At 38.4% G+C, this 19,065-nt stretch overlaps 1 protein-coding gene across 1 annotated transcript in view; it reads right to left on the bottom strand.

The window, feature by feature from the left end:
- The window catches only part of LOC136864312 (ER degradation-enhancing alpha-mannosidase-like protein 1), a 305,977-nt gene that overhangs the window by 45,165 nt on the left and 241,747 nt on the right, over nt 1–19,065 (bottom strand). The window contains exon 8 of the mRNA XM_067141129.2: nt 7,723–7,893. Within this exon, the coding sequence (XP_066997230.2) occupies nt 7,723–7,893 (171 nt within the window). The remainder of the gene's footprint in view (nt 1–7,722; nt 7,894–19,065) is intronic.

The raw sequence follows: 19,065 nt of genomic DNA, 5'->3' as shown, positions 1-19,065 counted from the left end.
CTTTATATCCTCATTCTCAGTATCCTCCTGCCATTGTTCCCACCTGTTTGTACCAGTGATAATTCTCACTATATTCATGTCTTATTTTCTTAATGAAAGTTTTATTGTCAACCTAATCAATACGATTTTACTAGGACTAGTTCCGGCCGATATAAACGGCCATCTTCAGGTATTCATAGCAAGATAGTTTATAGGACATAGTGTCATTAAAATTGAATGTCTTAATACAAATGTCAAATAGAAATGGATCTTAAAACTTATGACCACAAACATAGTCGCAAAAAAACACAATTAAAATATTCAGTATGGTCCATAGACAAGGATTTTATCATCTTGATGAATACTTGTTAATTACAAATGACATTAATCTATCATTGTCAGTTGATGCTCATAAAAGGAGTAAGTTGTGAACATGCATACAAAATATGAGGTCCTTGTAATACACTCCTCATGAACACCAAATACAGAAGTTAATTAACATGAACCCTAAACTTCCAAAAGCTAGGGCTCTCCCCAAGATCCATAAGGCCGACGTTCCCATGAGACAGATAATAAACTGTAGACCTAGCCCAACGTATAAACTTTCCAAATTTATCCAAAACGTTTTAAGCAATCACTATAAATATCTTGCCAATAAAACAGTTAAAAATTCTGTTCAACGCTGTAATATCTTAAAAAACTTTAAAATTGCTCCATATCGCACCTTGGCTTCATTTGATATCACCAATATACATCTGAGCAATCCCATAAAAGAAACCATAACTATTACTAATCATAATTTAAGACAGCACAATAACTTGAGCACCCTTTAAATTAACGAGTTTATGAACATTCTAGAGTTTGTTCTCAATAACAACTATTTAACTTTCAATGATATAATATACAAACAATATGGTCTTTCCATGGGTTTGCCAGTCTCGGGGATCTTGGCCGAGATGTACATTGATCACTCTGAGCACTCAAGCATTGATAACATAAAGAATATTGAATGCTGGTTAAAGTATTCATATGATGTCCTCGTGGTGATGGACGAATGGTCAACTGACAGTGAAACAATACTAAAATTGTTCAGTAACATAGATCTTCATATTAAAGCTCATATTAGAAAAAGAAAATAACAAGTCCATTAATTATCTTGACCTAACTATATCCAGAAAAGAAGATCATCTTACATTTAAAATATTCAAGAAACCCACACTAACCTCCACCACCATCCGAGCAGAATCTGCACACCCTAACTCCCATAAAAACCTTCATACCATAGTATGATCAATAGAGTTTTTAACATCCCCACCGGGCGAGTTGGCCGTGCGATTAAGAGCGCGCAGCTGTGAGCTTGCATCCAGGAGATAGTGGGTTCGAACCCCACTGTCGGCAGCCCTGAAGATGGTTTTCCATGGTTTCCTATTTTCACACCAGGCAAATGCTGAGGCTGTACCTTAATTAAGGCCATGGCTGGTTCCTTCCCATACCTAAGCCTTTCCTATCGCATCGTCGCCATTAGACCTATCTGTGTCGATGCGACGTAAAACAAATAGCAAAAAAAAAAAAAAATTAATAACATCCCCATGTCTTAATATGATCTTGACGTAGAATTAAACATTATTTTTCAAATAGCCTTGAATAATGGTTTTAGCCTTCAATTATAAACAAACTATAAACAAGAACAAACATAAACCTAAGTCTAACCTAATTAGAGAATCAAAACTACAGAAAAAAATTTGCTATTTTTACCTATAACAAGAGTAGCATTCATCACACCACTAATCCCTTTAAAAAAAATTAATATCCAGGTAGCATTCAAAACTTCAAACAATCATTCTCATCAGTTTCATAATCCCAACTCATTGAATACAGCCAACAAATTTACGTGCTCAGGTGTATACAGGTTGAAATATCCTGATTGCTGCTCAGCATATGTAGGTCAGACTGGGAGAAGTTTTAATATATGATATCTGGAGCATGTGAATGCTATTAAACATAACAGATTTTCTGCTTTGGGTCTACACATTACAGAATTCAACCACCATTTTTCCAACATCCAACAAGATCTAGATATTATTTATTTTAATCGGAATGGCCCCCCTCTCAACATCTTGGAAGAATATTTTATTTCTCTCGATCAATTTACTAATCCCACTTTTAACATTAATGACATTTCTGATAACACTAATGTTCTCTTAGAATCAGTATTTCCTACAGCATCCAAATACTATGATAAAAAATTCATCACACGTCACACAAATGATCCTCCAGATATTCCCCCTTTTTGCTCTCTACCTTTCCCTACCCCCTCCCTTCCATGCCACAGTGAGCCTACGCTACAACTGACGCCGAGCTCATGACACAACACTAACAGCTGCACAAGGTGTACTACTGAAACCTCGAGGGGTAAGCTTTCTTCTCGTTTCATTTACGACTTCGTAACAATTTCGCACTGATCCATCTAAGATCATCCTTTTCCTTTTGTTTTTCTAGATATCCCCCCATATCACCCTTATGGACTGACTTGATTTAATACCCTTACGGACGGACTTGACTTAATTTCTTAAACATCAGGATATCCCTTGATCTAATATGGCAACATTGTATTTTAAAAAGAAGATTGATCCAATTACTTCAATCACATGTACAGCACACAGCATATACTTTTAAGTGTTTTCAGTGGATTATACAGTTGAATCTCATCATTCCAGCTCAACACTGTGATAATTTTAACACAGCAGTTTTGGTGTTCATGAGGAGTGTATTACAACGTCCTCACCTTTCTATATGAACTTACTCTTTCTGTGAGTATCAATGGACCATAATAGATTGTCAATTTTAATTAACAAGTGTTCATCAAGATAAAAAAATCCTTGTATATGGACCATACTGAGTATTTTAATTGTGTACATATGTGTGTTTTTTGCGACCACATTTATGGTCAGAACTTTTTAAGATTCAATTCTATTTGATGTCTGTATTAAGACATTCAATTTTAATGACACTATGTCCTTCTTTTAAACTATCATCTTCAAATCAAATCAAATCAAATCAAATCAAATCAAAATCTCTTTATTTGCAAATGAGGTGTCTACCTCGGTGGCAAATGGTACACTAAAATACATTATTGTCAAGCACTTAATATTAAATTAACAAGAGAAGAAAATTTTCCTATAATACAATATTATACAATTTACGCTAACAATGTTTTCTATTAAACACACAGCTCATCCTTAATAAATTTATATTGTTTACAAAATTCTACTTATAATATCTCCTGTACTACTTACAAATATAGTCAACTGATATACAGTATGTGGAATTACTTCAAATGATACTATACAACTGGTATAACATTAATATTTACATTGCATTTATTTATTTACTATTTTTTTTTACCCGTTCTGGATCCTAAGTAGCATAAGGACCTGCTGAGTCTTAACCAGAGCCCCTTTTGCCACCACTTTTCAGAGTTCCTGAAGGGCCTTCACAGCTACCGTAGCGGTCCCAGGGCCCTCGAAGTCCCCACTGTACTTCACCCCTACAGGCAGTCCCCTACTTTGGCTGTCCAAACTCCTTAGACCAGGGGATGGAATTAATTTATTCACACACATTTTTTTTATTTACAATAACCTGCACTGGTCGAATGCCCTCTAACACTTCATTTATTTTCTCTGTTGCTGTTTATTCTCTTCTTGAATATCTGTACAGATTTTGGAAAAGGATCAAACACTACCCCTGGTAAACTGTTCCACTCCTTCACACCCTTCCCAATCTTGCTTTGAATAGCTGAAGATGGCTGTTTACATCGGCTGAAACTAGTCCTAGTAAAAGTAAAAAAGATTGTATTGATTAGGTGGTCAATTAAACTTTCATTAAGAAAATAAGTCATATCCATGAATATGGGCCTATTGATGAAATTCATTGCTTACAAATTCATGTCTGTTACTTCTAATTTATGATAAACTGAGTTCACCCAACTTTCACTGCTGTACAACATAGTTGGTCTAAAACAGACCGTATAAAGATAGTTTTGTCTGGGAACTGACCTCATTCTTACAGAATACTGTTGATCGCAACTGTGAACTCCCTGCATTAGACTTGCTCCATCTGATTCACTCTCACTTGCTATTCGAGGTCTATCATCGTGGGTGAATACAGATACAAAATACTTGAAATATTCTACCTGTTCTAGCTTTGTATTACCAAACCAACATTCAATTCTCTTAGGTTTTCCCCCTAGCAATGAAAATGAAAACCTACAACCTGTTTTCCAGTCATTGACCGGGTCAGGGATGTAATGAATGAAGCAGATATAGGCTATTAGTACGATGGGGTCGCCACTCCCAAAGTGATTTAGTAATGACTGATAAATGCTATGAAATGATAATGGAGAGTGTTGCTGGAATGAGAGATGACAGGGAAAACCGGATTACCCGGAGAAAAAGTCCTGCCTCCGCTTTGTTCAGCACAAATCTCACATGGAATGACCGGGATTTGAATCACGGTATCCAGCGGTGAGAGGCCGACGCGCTGCTGTCTGAGCCACTGAGGCTTTTTCCCCTAACAATATCACTTTTATTTTGGAAATGTCAAGTTTCATCCCATACTCACTGCAACTATTTTCACAAGTTATTAGCTCGCAGCCTTTTAGCACAGCCTGCCATTAAGACCAAGTCATCAGCATAAGCCATACTGCATAACACATTTCCACCTAACTGAATCCCTCCCAGCAACTTTATACAGTACCTTTCAGTAGATGATCCAGGTAAACCATGAACAATAAAGGTGACAGATTATAGCCTTGTCTAGTCCCTGTAAGTACCTTGAATCAATAACTCATTCTACCATCAATTCTCACTGCTGCCAAGCTGTCAACATAAAATGCCCTTGATTGCTTTTAATGATCTACTCTTTATCGCATAATCCCCTAGTATAGCTAACATAATTTCCCCCCAAGTACTTCGTCATATGCCTTCTCTAGATCTATGAAACATAAACAAATTGTTTATTCCCACAGAAAAATGTTTAAATTACCTGGCACATACCAAAAATCTGATCGTGACAGCTACTCTGTGGTCTAAAACCACACTGGTTTTCATACAACTTTCTGTCAACCACTGATCGCACTGTCCCTTCCAGTATGCCAGTAACACCTTGCATAGTCTACTGATCAGTGAAATACCTCGATACCCATTGCAATACTTCCTGTTTCCTTGCTTATAGGTAAGTGCATTTACTGCTTTAGTCCAATCAGATAGTATCTCAATAGCATTCCACGCTAATCTTACTGCTCTGTGAAGCAATTTCATCCCTCCCTTCGCCTTATATTTCACCATTTCAGGTCTAATTTCATCCATACATGCTCCTGTGTAAAAATTGAGTTTATTTAATATCCTCTCCACTTCCCCAAAGGTAATTTCAGTAACATCATTGTCCTCCTCCCCATGAGCTTAGTTGTTTGCCACATCAACAGAAATCCTTTTACGCTGTGAAGATTTTCAAAATATTCCTTTGGCTGTCCACTGACTCTCCGGGATCTATAATGAATTGACCTGATTTATCCAAAACACTACCAATTTTCTTTTTTCTTCCCCTTCTAAGATTCTTTATTACTGTCCAGAAAGACTTCCCTGTTAACTGACCTAGCCTTTCCAGGTTATTACCAAAATCTTTCCAAAACTTCTTCTTGGATGCAACAATTGTTTGTTTCACTCTGTTAGTTTTATCTACATACAATTCATTGTCTGGATCAGTCAATATTTGGAGCAGTTTCTGATGAAAATGAAAATCCACAGCAACTCATGATGGACCCCTGGACATCACAAAAGAAGGGACATGGTTCTTGAAAGGGTGTGTGATCACCATGGACAGCGATGCATGCTCTGCAATGTGTTCCCATGCTGACCACAAGAGTGGTAAGGAGTTCTTGTGCTAGGGCATTCCACTGCTCCACCATGCAGCTGACAACTGCTGGATGGTTGTTGGTGCATGTGGATGTGCTGCAATATGTCTGCCCAACATGTCCCACGCGTGCTTGATGGAATTTAAGTCGGGAGAACAGGCAGGCCAGTCCATTCGCCGTATATGCTCTCGTTCCAAGAGCTCCTCCACCTGTGCTGTTCGATGCGGTCGTGCACTGTCATCCATAAAAATGTCCGACTCGTTGGCTGAACGGTCAGCGTACTCGCCTTCGGTTCAGAGGGTCCCGGGTTCGATTCCCGGCCGGGTCGGGGATTTTAACCTTAATTGGTTAATTCCAGTGGCACAGGGGCTGGGTGTATGTGTTGCCTTCATCATCATTTCATCCTCATCATGACGCGCAGGTCGCCTGCGGGAGTCAAATTGAAAGACCTGCACCTGGCGAGCCGAACCCGTCCTGGGATATCTCGGCACTAAAAAAAATCCATACGATATTTCATTTTATAAAAATGAAGTGAGGGCCGAATGCACCCCTGAAAAGACGCACATGGAGAAGGAGTACACTGTCACAGTAAGGCTGACCGGTGGGTGTACCCCGTCCAAAGATTTGGTGGTTGGTATGCCCATGCAACATTATGTCTTTCCACACCACAACACTTGGAGCACCAAAATGATGATGTTCAACAATGTTTCTGGGTGCATTACATGTTCCCACCTCTCGCCAGATGAGAGTACGTCTACAATCACTACTCAGACTGAATCTGCTCTCATCAGAGAAGAGCATACAACCCCACTCCTCATCGATCCAGACCTGATACTCTTGGCACCATTGCAAACGGTGCTATCAATGTGCGGATGTCAACAGAAGACAACATAAAGGTCGTTGGGCAAACAGATCACACCCATGCAGTCGCCATGCCACTGTGGAACATGAGATTGGGTGCTTTCCAGTCCTGTTAAATGTGGCTGCAACAACTGCACCCATTGTTTGACATGAGTATCTTCTTGCTTGTTGCACAATGTAGCGGTCATGTGTTGCTGTAGTTGACCATGGTCAACACCTCCTCTCCTTCGGGCAGCAGTGCCTGTGGTTTGGAATGCTCTCCATGCAAGTGAAACAATGCTGTGAGTAATACCAAACTCTTGGGCTACACTCGTCACACTTCGTCCTTCCAGTTTCCCAATGATTCTTCCCTGTGTGAAGTTATCCAGATGCTGTCTCCGGGCCATGTTGTAATGAATAACACCACCAAAGTGCACCATAACAGCTCGCTGATTGACTTACACGGTTTTGTCCCGTTCCTTCAACTGCCTCGTTTTGTGGGGCCAGACCCATTTGGCGCTATAGTTGCGCTGACCTTATGCCCGGTATCTATGCACGTGTGGGAGACCTCTGGCAACATGTTACCGCACTTTCATTCATCTCCACCAAGTAGTTCATATGTTATGATGCTTTATCTATCTTGTCCTTAAGTTATGCATGGCAGTGTATATCCTATAATGAAGTTAAAATGTGAACCAAAACTATAATAAAATTGCAATATTCAATGCCACGCCTTGATCTTCAAAGCTTTTTCTTGAGGTTAAAACAGAGATTAATGCAAAAAATGATTTATTTATTTATTTATTTATTTATTTATTTATGTTAATTCACATTATTCACAATAAAATAGTTCAGTCAACTTTTCAATGAATCCCACACTGATGACAGACTCCTGTGGGGAAAGGTAAAGTATGGACAGTACTGTAATGGAAGATAAACAGAAACAAGACGTAATATTAAAAAAAATTATATATATATATATATATACGTACCAAGTACAAATATTTGCACGTCTCGCTCAGAAAGAAGCTCTCCATTCTATCTTCCAAACTTTTATCAAAAACACTGTGAACAGTTGCATATCCACATTCAGTCTTGGTAATATTATTCAAACTCTCCAGTATTTCCATTCCCACATGGAGGTAGAAGGGATTTTTTGTGGCCTGAAGACATTTAAAACTGTGATATATTACACGCAAAAATAGATCTCAAGAGATATGCAAATATTGGAAAATAATTTACAGATTCATGCACCTTCATGAGAACATGCATTATACAATTATTAACTCTGACATAATTAGCATTCACACTAAGAAGAGGCTTTAAACTAGGAAAAAATAAAATAAAAATAGTATAACACTTAGAATATACTGCGCAAACATCTACTCAAACAAACTTGAAAAACTAACAAGATTACTTTTTAAAGCGTATAAGACAACAAACTCACTTCAGACCTGCCACCGGAAGTACTGTGGTTTTGAAATATACAGCAATGTAACCAAGTAATATACCATTCATGAACAAGTTGTAATTAATACTCAATGTTGCAAGAAAAGCATCTTCTAAACCAATAAGCAGGAAGTGGGAGATATCTGCTACCTGTTGATTAGCATACCACAGTTTCAATATCTATGATAATGGAAAAAGTGAACCAGTAGTGAATTTAAAAATAAACAATCCAAAATTACTGACAGGAAATAGCTGCTAAAGAAATACTGAAATTTTCGAACGTGTATGGGGACATTGCTCTGTTGAAGGTAGGGAACAGTTACAGCTATAGGGAAAACACAAAGACGGGTGAAGAGAACTAATATAAGGTGGCCTGTTAACCTTGCAGGTGTCAAATTCGAAATATATACTAGTTTACATTCCTACTAACCAAATGCTCTTTCTTTCCTAAAGTCACATGCTAGGGCATTGCTCAATGTGAAATGTTGATTAATGATAGATAACGATTGGTTGTCCACATACTGGTTCTCACATACTTTTTTCTGAAATATTTCTTTTTAAAAAATATACTATAATGTCAAGTACTTAGGAACGGATACTTTGAAAAGAAAAGTGAATGATAGAGGTGATGCTAATTTTAACTCTGTCACACTGTTAGTGGAATCACAAAACATGTCAGGCTAATGAAACAAACAGCTCAAACAAAATAAGAGAGCTCGTATTAAAAATTTGGTTTTACTTGGTGTGAGCAGAAACTTCATCAAGTTGTGTTATGAAATGTTGTCAAATGAAATATACCAAACTGCTGTGACATTAAGTAACTACACTGTGAAGTGAAAGACAAGACATTTAATTACTTTCAAGAGCAGTTAGGAACATTATGCCATACAGGAAAATTATCGAAGAAAATTTATTATTTTCAAATATTAAAATAGAAATAGGTATGTGATGATGCATGGTAAAAGTATTCCTAAAATATATTGATTTGATTTTGCTTTCAAACAAATACAGTCATCATTTCAAGAATGACATGTACAGTACAATCTAAGTCAGTCAAATAGCGAGATCCCATTATAATTATCTATGATCATCTATAATCTCAGCTACTATGTGCAGGCAAGTTTATCTGGATGCCAACTAGGGTGCCTGTACATCAATTCTGATATTCCATTTTACCCTGCCAGTTGTGAGAGTAAACTGGATCTTTCTTGGGAAATCTATGGCTGAGTTTTAATTAATTTTGTTGGGTCAACACCAAATCTATCACCAGAGATTCTTTACAAGCCAATATCATACAACATGGAGCGTTGAACAGACTTTCTTCCAACCTTAAACAATCTGACTACTTCTTCCAGGTTGGAACCCGCAATCTTAGGATCTGGAGGCCAACAATCTACCACCTATCCACAGAAGGAGCTATCCCATTAGAAATGGCTACTGAAGTTGCAAATTGTGCACACCTAACATGTTATGTAATATGCAGACACAATACCACTATTCATTATGATATTCAATTTTGTAAATCTTTGTTGGAGCATAAACAATGGAGAAGTGACACTTCACATTAGTTCATATTATAATTACATACAGGACAGGGGAACAGAAGTAAAGATATAACTGTCTTAGTTTTAACTCCAAGGGCTTTAACGTCGCACTAAAACTTTCAAGTTTTTGGCGATAATGGAACAGGAAATGGCAGGGCTGGGGAGAAAGTGGCCATGACCTTTAAGAAAGTACAGCTCCCAGTATTTGTCTAGTGTGAAAATGGAAAACCATGTAAAACCATCTTCACTGCTGCTGACAGTGGAGTTCAAACCTACCACTTCCAAATGCAAGCCTACAACTACACTGACTTTAACACAGAGAAAATTTGCTTGGTTGTTTATGCCCTTACTAGTAGGGATGGCGGACTAATTAATAACGTCAAAAATACTATCCCCATATGAATTGGAAACACTTTAAACAAAAGGAATGTTAAACATAATAATCTTTCGAGTTTTTCTGTGTCAAATAATTAAAATATAGGAATTCTTTAATCCTACGTTTGCCACATAGTAATATCTCGGCTGCCAGGGGGAAAATTGGTGACAAACTGTTATAACATCAGTAATTATTAAATCTAGAGGAGTATTTTTGAAATCATTACAAACTGCACAGACAGGCTGTAAATTACCATTATGGTTACATTAGATAACTGAAAATACTATGAAAAATACAGATATACAGAGTGTTAGGGGTATATGTGCTGACATTAGGCTAGTCGGCAAAGAAAAAACATCTCACAATATATGCGATGTATTTTTTACCTTGTCCTATTACTTTGCCCATAACTGAGCCAAATATTTCAGGACCTAATGTGTTTTGAACGGCCGTAGCAGGATATGCCGGTTACGTCATTCTGTCCACGCGTAGTGGAAGTACAGTAGCAGAGTATAGGTCTTGCTGAACCTGTTCCTTATCGCAGGCCAACACATGTTGTTGTGCACTTCCCGTACTCAAAAACCGGTCTAGGGTACTCTGTGTGAAATGTACACAGAATACTTACAGTGACCTCGAAGATATGTGCCACCACATACATGCGAATCAAGTATTGTGTAGTTGTGTGTGATTTTTAAGACGTCAATGGCATTACTCAGTGATCCAAGCCGACAAAATGAAAGGAAATAATTAATAAGTAAATGAAAAATGAGCCCAACACATCTGTGCTGTTATTGCGACAGTCTACGATGAATTTCTGACAATAGACAATGCGAGTTGTCTATGCTTATTCATAAACTGGTCAGGTCAATGAAAGGACGGTGGACACTGAAAGAAAAGTCTGTAAGTATTCAGTCATATTGTTATTAATGAGACAGATTTCAAAAACCGTAGTTGCAACCATGCGTGAACATAGCTCGAAGGAAAAATAGCTACTGTGGAATTTTTTTGCTAGTGCTTTACGTCGCACCGACACAGATAGGTCTTATAGCGACGATGGGACAGGAAAGGGCTAGGAGTGGGAAGGAAGTGGCCGTGGCCTTAATTAAGGTACAGCCCCAGCATTTGCCTGGTGTGAAAATGCAAAACCACGGAAAACCATCTTCAGGGCCGCCGACAGTGGGGTTCGAACCTGCTATCTCCCGAATACTGGATACTGGCCGCAGTTAAGCGACTGCAGCTATCGAGCTCGGTCTACTGTGGAATTGCCGCCGGGCATTTCTAATAGAAGGCTTATTCTTCTTTTTCCTAATCTGTTTAGCCTTCAGGGTTGGTTTTGCCTCGGACTCAGCGAGGGATCCCACCTCTACCGCCTCAAGGGCAGTGTCCTGGAGCGTGAGACATTGGGTCGGGGGATACAACTGGGGAGAATGACCAGTACATCGCCCAGGCGGCCTCACCTTCTTTGCTGAACAGGGGCCTTGCGGGGGAATGGGGAGATTGGAAGGGATAGACAAGGAAGAGGGAAGGAAGCGACCGTGGCCTTAAGTTAGGTACCATCCCGCCATTTGCCTGGAGAAGTGAGAAACTACGGGAAACCACTTTCAGGATGGCTGAGGTAGGAATCGAACCACCTCTACTCATTTGACCTCCCGAGGCTTAGTGGACCCCGTTCCAGCGCTCGTACCACTTTTCAAATTTCGTGGCGGAGGTGGGAATGGAACACGGGCCTCCGGGGGTGGCAGCTAATCACACTAACCACTATACCACAGAGGTGGACAGAAGGCTAATTACTGGACAGTAAGTGCCGATAGGTAATGTAACAGACCTGTTTCATTAAAACTTCCGTAATAATAATGTTACTACTACTACTAATATCTTTACGTTCCACTAACTAATTTTCACGGTTTTCGGAGACGCTGAAGTGCCAGAATTTTGTACCGCAGTACTTTTTTAAATGCAAGTAAATCCACAGATACGAGACTGGCGTATTTCAGCACCTTCAAATACTACCGAACTCAGCCACCATCGAACCTGCCAAGGTGGGATCAGAAGACCAGCGCTCATATCGTCCGAGCTACGCAGACCGGCATTGGAGCTTAGAGTAAGTTGATCGTGCGGTTAGGGGCGCGCAGCTGTGAGCTTGTATTCTGGTGATAGTGGGTTCGAACTCCACTGTCGGCAGCTGGGAAGATGGTTTTCCGTAGTTTCCCATTTTCACATCAGGGAAATGCTGGGACTGTACCTTTATTAGACTTCGAACGCTTCCTTCCCACTTGTATCCCTTTTCTCTCCCATCGTCGCCGTAAGACCTATTTGTGTCGGTGCGACGTAAAACAATTTGTAAGTACATGTTTCGGTAATTTCGGAGACATGTCTGCAATTATAATATTAATAATAATTCGGACCTGTTAAAAGTTCACTATTTTCTTTAGTGTTTTCTGACAGATTACGAGCTACGAAGTTTGAGTGGGGCGATTAACTTTTATTTTCATAATAGTTAGTAATAATAGACTAACACAGTTTTTATAATAATATTGTTAGTGGCTTTTCGACGGATGCAAGCTGACAGCTGCGTGCTCCTAATCGCACGGCCAACTCGCCCAATAATAATAATAATAATAATAATAATAATAATAATAATAATAATAATAATAATAATAATAATAATATCTTTACGTGCCAATGGAGACGCGCCGTGTCGGAATTTTGCCCACAGGTATTCTTTAACGTGCCTGTAAATCTAACGATCAGAAGCGGTCGTATTTGAGCACCTTCAAATACCAGCGGACTGAGCCAGGATTGAGCCTGTTAAGTGCTTGAACCGTCTGAGCCACTCAGCCCGGCAACGTTTATTTTGATACGTTTAATAGGCACTGCAAAATCAGCAGTAAGCTAGAAGGCTTTCATTTACATTTAAACATGTTCTCTTCGGTTGGAAGCACTAAAGGAAGGTATGTTTAATTAATTTATGTTTATAACATGTCCCTTACTGGTATGAAGTAAAACGTTCGATGTGTTTTGACATTTCAATTCCGATACTACTCACTTGGAAATCCTATCCCATGCATTCTTTCGAGACGTAATAAACTTTATTTACGTAAATCATTGGTGGAAAAGAATCTAATTCCCTCCATGGGAACTTAGAATTTCCATTTTATTTACGTACACGTCAACACGGGATGTTTCTGCATACGGCGCGTTGGACTCCCAAAAGACCATGATATTGAAATCGCACTGTGGGAGAATATTCCATGTAAGCAGTTCGACAAAAGCACTAGACCTGTCACGTGCCGGTTCGGTTGTATGCTGTTCCTAGCGACGGGGATGTGGCTGGACGGGTTTCCCGCCCCTACATGAAACCGGTCTGTCTGACCTTGACTCGAATAACAGCTGTCAGAGATGCGAATTATCGTCCGTACTAGTACGCGAGTTACTTCGTAGTAGTAGCATCAGTAGTAGTACTTGAATAATGCCAGTATATGAATACCACGAATAAGATGATATGCTGCTAGTGTATCGTGTGGCAGAACAGAACACGGGTCGCCCTTCATGAATCTATCGGGAAAGGTTTCGAGCAATTTATATTTTGTTTCTTATTCACTACGAGTTAAAACAGAGGACACTTTGCGTTTTTAAGGGCCGATGACATTAAGACAGCAATCATCATCATCATCATCATCATCATCATCATCATGTATAAATATTCAATAAAATAATTGTTTTATATTCATCGTTACTGAAATAGGAACTACCGTATAAGTTAATATTTAACTTAAGAAGGTTGCCTAGAGTGTTTTGTTAATTTACAAAAGAAAGTTTAACATTTCTTTTAATGTAAGGCAATCTGTATGTTTTTGTTTTCTAAAGTGTTGTACTGTAATGTTTAACATAGGTACATTTTTTTGTTCAAAGGCGTTTCCGTGTACGTTCGTAAATCCGTACTTTTCTATTCGAGATAGTCTTGTTACCGTCCACCTGGAATTACGGAGCCCGTACTGCATGTTAGTTCATTATTTTTCTACAACAGAGTGTTACTAATGCGACTGTAGTTCCTACGACCACGCCACTCTTATGTCTGTGTCACTAATATGCGCTTTGTTCGGCTCTGTCTTGCTTGACTATGTGGCTCTCGTTACCTTCTTCCTCTTCTACTGCAGCCTTATGTCTTAACAGATATACTGTATTCTACCGACATCATCTTAACACGCAGTAGCGTAATCTGCTGCGATTTACCGAGCTCGATAGCTGCAGTCGCTTAAGTCCGGCTCCATGGCTAAATGGTTAGTGTGCTGGCCTTTGGTAACAGGGGTCCCGTGTTCGATTCCCGACAGGGTCGGGAATTTAACCTTAATTGGTTAAATTTGCTGGCACGGGAACTGGGTGTATGTGCCATCTTCATCATCATTTCATCCTCATCACGACGCGCAGGTCGCCTACGGGAGTCAAATCAAAAGACCTGCATCTGGCGAGCCGAACTTGTCCTCGGACACTCCCGGCACTAAAAGCCATAAGACATTTCATTTCAGTGTGGCCAGTATCCATTATTCGGGAGATAGTGGGTTCGAACCCCACTCTCGGCAGCCCAGATGGTTTTCCGTGGTTTCCCATTTTCACACTAGGCAAATGCTGGGGCTGTACCTTAATTAAGGCCACGGCCTCTTCCTTCCCTGTCCTAGCCCTTTCCAGTGCCATCGTCACCATAAGGCCTATCTGTGTAGGTGCGACGTAAAGCCAATAGCTGCTGCGATTTGTTATTAGCACCATCATAGTAAAATGTAATATAGTTGTGGCGGAATCTTCTTAGATACGTTCGACATCTGTGGATTGTGTATAATTTGATAACTCACCTGTACTCATGAAAGCGACCATCGGCCTGGCGTTCAGGTTAATAGCTACATGTCTTTAACGTGTAACCTTGTTTATGTTTCTTAGATTTGTTGATGTGTATGTTTGATGTTTATATACAATACGAGATTACAGCTGACTCATCCCCACGAGCTTGACCTGGTTTTCGTCTTACACATAGTAATCTGTAGGTAAGTACTGCGACCGATGCTAACTCACGTGACATACATTTCATCTTGTTTCCTCTTAAACCACGCATATTTTACTATTTTCTTCCACGTATTTCAGCTTTTTTGACCTGATGATAATAATAATAATAAGTATAATCATAATAATAACTTTAAGTGCTTTACGTCCCACTAACTAATTCTACGGTTTTCTGAGACGCTGAGGTGCCCGAATTTAGTCCCGCACGAGTTCTTTTTATGTGCCAGCAAATCTGCCAACACGAGGCTGACGTACAGTATTTGAGCACCTTCAAATACCACCGGACTGGGCCAGGTTCGAACCTGTGAAGTTGGAGTCAAAAGGCCTGCACCTCAACCGTCTGAGCCTCTCAGCCCGGAAGGAGGCACGGAATGTAGGTACGTTTAATTTATTTAGTTGTATAACATGTCCAATATTCCTTTGAAACTAAACGTTCGATGTGTTTCAATAATTCAATTCCGATGCTGCTCATTTGGGCATCCCATGACTGCTTTCGTTGGTGTAAGGACCTGCCATCTTTCTTCTACCTTTACGCAACGCACAACGGGGATCTACCGTATTTCAAGTCCCGGCGTGCCTATCCCAACCAATAATTATATCACACGCTCGTACAGGTCCCGCACCGATACAGGTTTTCAGGCCATTTCCATACTCACTAGACCACGGGGCTGATGACCACAGATATCCTAATCCCCTAAAGGACATAACAGCAAATGAACCAGTATTAACGCTGAGAATTCGGTCCATCTCCAGGGTCCGAAACCGATGACCAGAGTTGTCTGAAGCCCCTAAGATGGAAACTAAATACTGACAACAACGAAACCAGTCTGGCGAGAATGTAACGTAACATGGCATACACTACTGTAGTAGCCATCTTCAGCTGTTATTGTAGCTCAATTGCTCTTAAACTTAACACCAGTTTCACAAGTATGTTACGTAACATCTCGTGCATTGCATAGGTAGCGTTCAGCTGTTACCGTAGTACATTTGCACGTAAACATAAACAGAAACCAGTTTGGCACGGATGGCGCGTGACTCGCCTGTTCTCAAAGGGAAGCTATTCATTCACAAGAACAACGCATACTACCTATTCTAAAAACATCGTATCTTTTTGCTCTCGAAAATAACTTCCGAGGATTGCTAAACATTTGATATATAGTGATTCGTCACATCGTTCTCTATTTCTAGAAGAAATATCTGCAGGTATACACCTAACACCTGTATATAATATATATATATATATATAGACAGTTTAAAAATACTTGTAGATTTCAAAATTTAGTGTTGATTACTAAAAGTACAACAAAAATTCTGAGAATGACCATTATAGACTATTGAATTTCAGTTTACTGAGTTTGAAGACAATGAAATGATAAATTTATATCACTCAAAAATTTATCTTCTGCTACCACAGTTTGCTTGGCTTTTTCTTCATCTGTTCCTCCGAAACTGCTCCCGTCCTCTGCCTTGGCTTGTACATTCATTTAGCCTACCTGAGTTTTGTATCTCAATCTGTGTCTGCCGTGCTAAATCAAAATCTGAAATTTGATCTCTGTTTACACTCTAGTTCCACTCATTGTTACTATTCACTGTCAACTTCTGCACATTACTGTCACGTAATGTAACAAGTTCAATATCAGATTCACTGCATGAACTATCATCATCTGTATCAAAATCTTCAGTAGACAAAAATTCTCCCCTCCTCTAAAATTCTCAAAATAGTACTGTTATCCTATATATTTACTCTTCCTGCTACCATCTTTGTTTTCTATATATTCCACTGTCTTTCCATATCACAGAAGTTAACTACAATATCAGAATTTCTCTTTGTAACCTCTCTGATGAAGTTTCTTTGGTTTCTTTGGTGTTAATCCGGGACATTTTTGGTATTGAAAAGTGTGATGTGATTATTCATAATCTATCTTTGTTAAAAGGGATTTTCATCAATCACTGAAAAAGTGTGTGCTGACCAATCGATATTCAGCCAGAGATGCAGTGGCTGTGCAAAATTCAACAAGCTACAGCATTTCATTACTTATAAACAGTAACATACTGTACAGTTTAATTTCACAGCAGCAAAAAATTTATCAACAATTGCTGTAACAAGAACTATTATTACCAGGGTACTACTTATCATAGAAATATTCAAGGAATGGGTGCTTACCCATTCCCAAACCAAAGGATTGTATTAATATTATTGTGTCGATCTCTTTGTTGGTCATCTAATATCTTGTCTTCTAGTTCGATGAAATAATGGTTACAAGGCTGTTTACACCATATTATAGCCTTAAGCACAAATGTAATCTCAAAAACCTCCTTGAGTTGAGTTCTGGATCATGTCTTCAGTATAAACATGCCACAAAAGACAGTGCACACATCACTGGCTGGTAATGGTTAAATACTGGAAGGAGATAAATGACAGAAAATTCTGTAGTCTATAAAACTGCTTTAGGTTCTTAATTCTTTCCTGAAATGATAACTGTTGGAGAATTTCTTGTATATAGAATATAAAATAAGTTGCCAAACCAAATCAGTTAATGTTTTTTACTAAATGCCATGTAATAAATGAAAGTAATATCTATAACTGGTACTTTACCACCATTTAATACCTATATCCTTTTGTTATGTGCTAAAACTTGCTGTACTATATATGTATAATCCTGAGTGGTCATATACTACATGTATTAATGTACGGCTCAAGAATGACATTAAGGTATACTAACAAGAGTTTTAGTATGATATAATACAGTTAAATAAAAATGGAATCAATACAATTAAGAGTACAGGCATGTTAAAACTAAAGCACTGTTTGCAATAATTTTCAAAATTCCAGTATATTTCCAGTATATTCAGTATAACTATCAGCAACATTCCAGTACCTAATGCTACGAATTTTTTTTAAGTTCCTTAGGAAGAATTACACCCTTGATGATTTCAGGTTTGTAATTTTTTGCCAACAAATGCATATTTTGTTTTTAGTAAATTCTGTTAGCCTTGCGTTTTTTAAATACAAACAAATTTTTAACATTTTTTTTTACAGGGCCTCCCTACTCCCTTCACAGCCCTCCACTCCACCCATTGCTTTTAAATCTCTTTACAGTAATTAGAAAATTTATACAACTCTTGCTTTGGAAAAATTTTACAATCCCAATGAATACAAAATTGTTTGCAAGACTATTAAAACAATTAGAAGATGAAAAGTTGGCAAATTGCCAGTTTTTTATATATGAAAAAAAAATCATATTTATAGCTTCATACTATATAACTATTCGTTTTCAATTTACAATGCTGTATTACATGCAAGCACGCATGCACACGCACACAATAAACTTGAAAAGTCTTATATAACATCACTGCTTATAAGTGACAATGCACTTTTGGTTGTTTGGATTCACTTCATTAACACTTACATCCAATAAACACAGCCAAAGAAAGAGTATCGCATAACCCACAATGTGGAAGTAAACCATTCTTGAATAGATTCTGCATCAGGCATATTCTAACTAAAACTTGTTCTACATAATAAGTCAAAGGAAAGATATATACTGTATATTAAATCTTATATGCATCACAGAAAAAAGACATAAAATATGTTACCCTATATACAGTAGTTTTTATGCCTTATAATACATGTAATGTACAAAAAGTTTTGTGCTATGCTATATAGTTTATACATTGTATAACAACTTTGTGAATTATTATTATTATATGTATGTAATTATCAATTCACAATGACTATAGCTTATACTATTTGAAAAAAAACATGCACTTACGACTAATTTTTTCAGTATTTTCACCTCTTTCTCCAGTTCTTCTCTCTCTTCCTTAGCACTCTACATAATACATCGTTTCTTCAATTCTATATGTTTTATTTCTTCTGCTGCTAACTTTCCTTTGACTGTGATGTTATTTGT

This window comes from Anabrus simplex, chromosome 2 (genome assembly GCF_040414725.1).
Source record: "Anabrus simplex isolate iqAnaSimp1 chromosome 2, ASM4041472v1, whole genome shotgun sequence".
NCBI classification, from domain to species: domain Eukaryota; kingdom Metazoa; phylum Arthropoda; class Insecta; order Orthoptera; family Tettigoniidae; genus Anabrus; species Anabrus simplex.
Note: the sequence above shows the minus strand (reverse complement) of the source record. Positions and strands in the feature narration are given on the sequence as shown.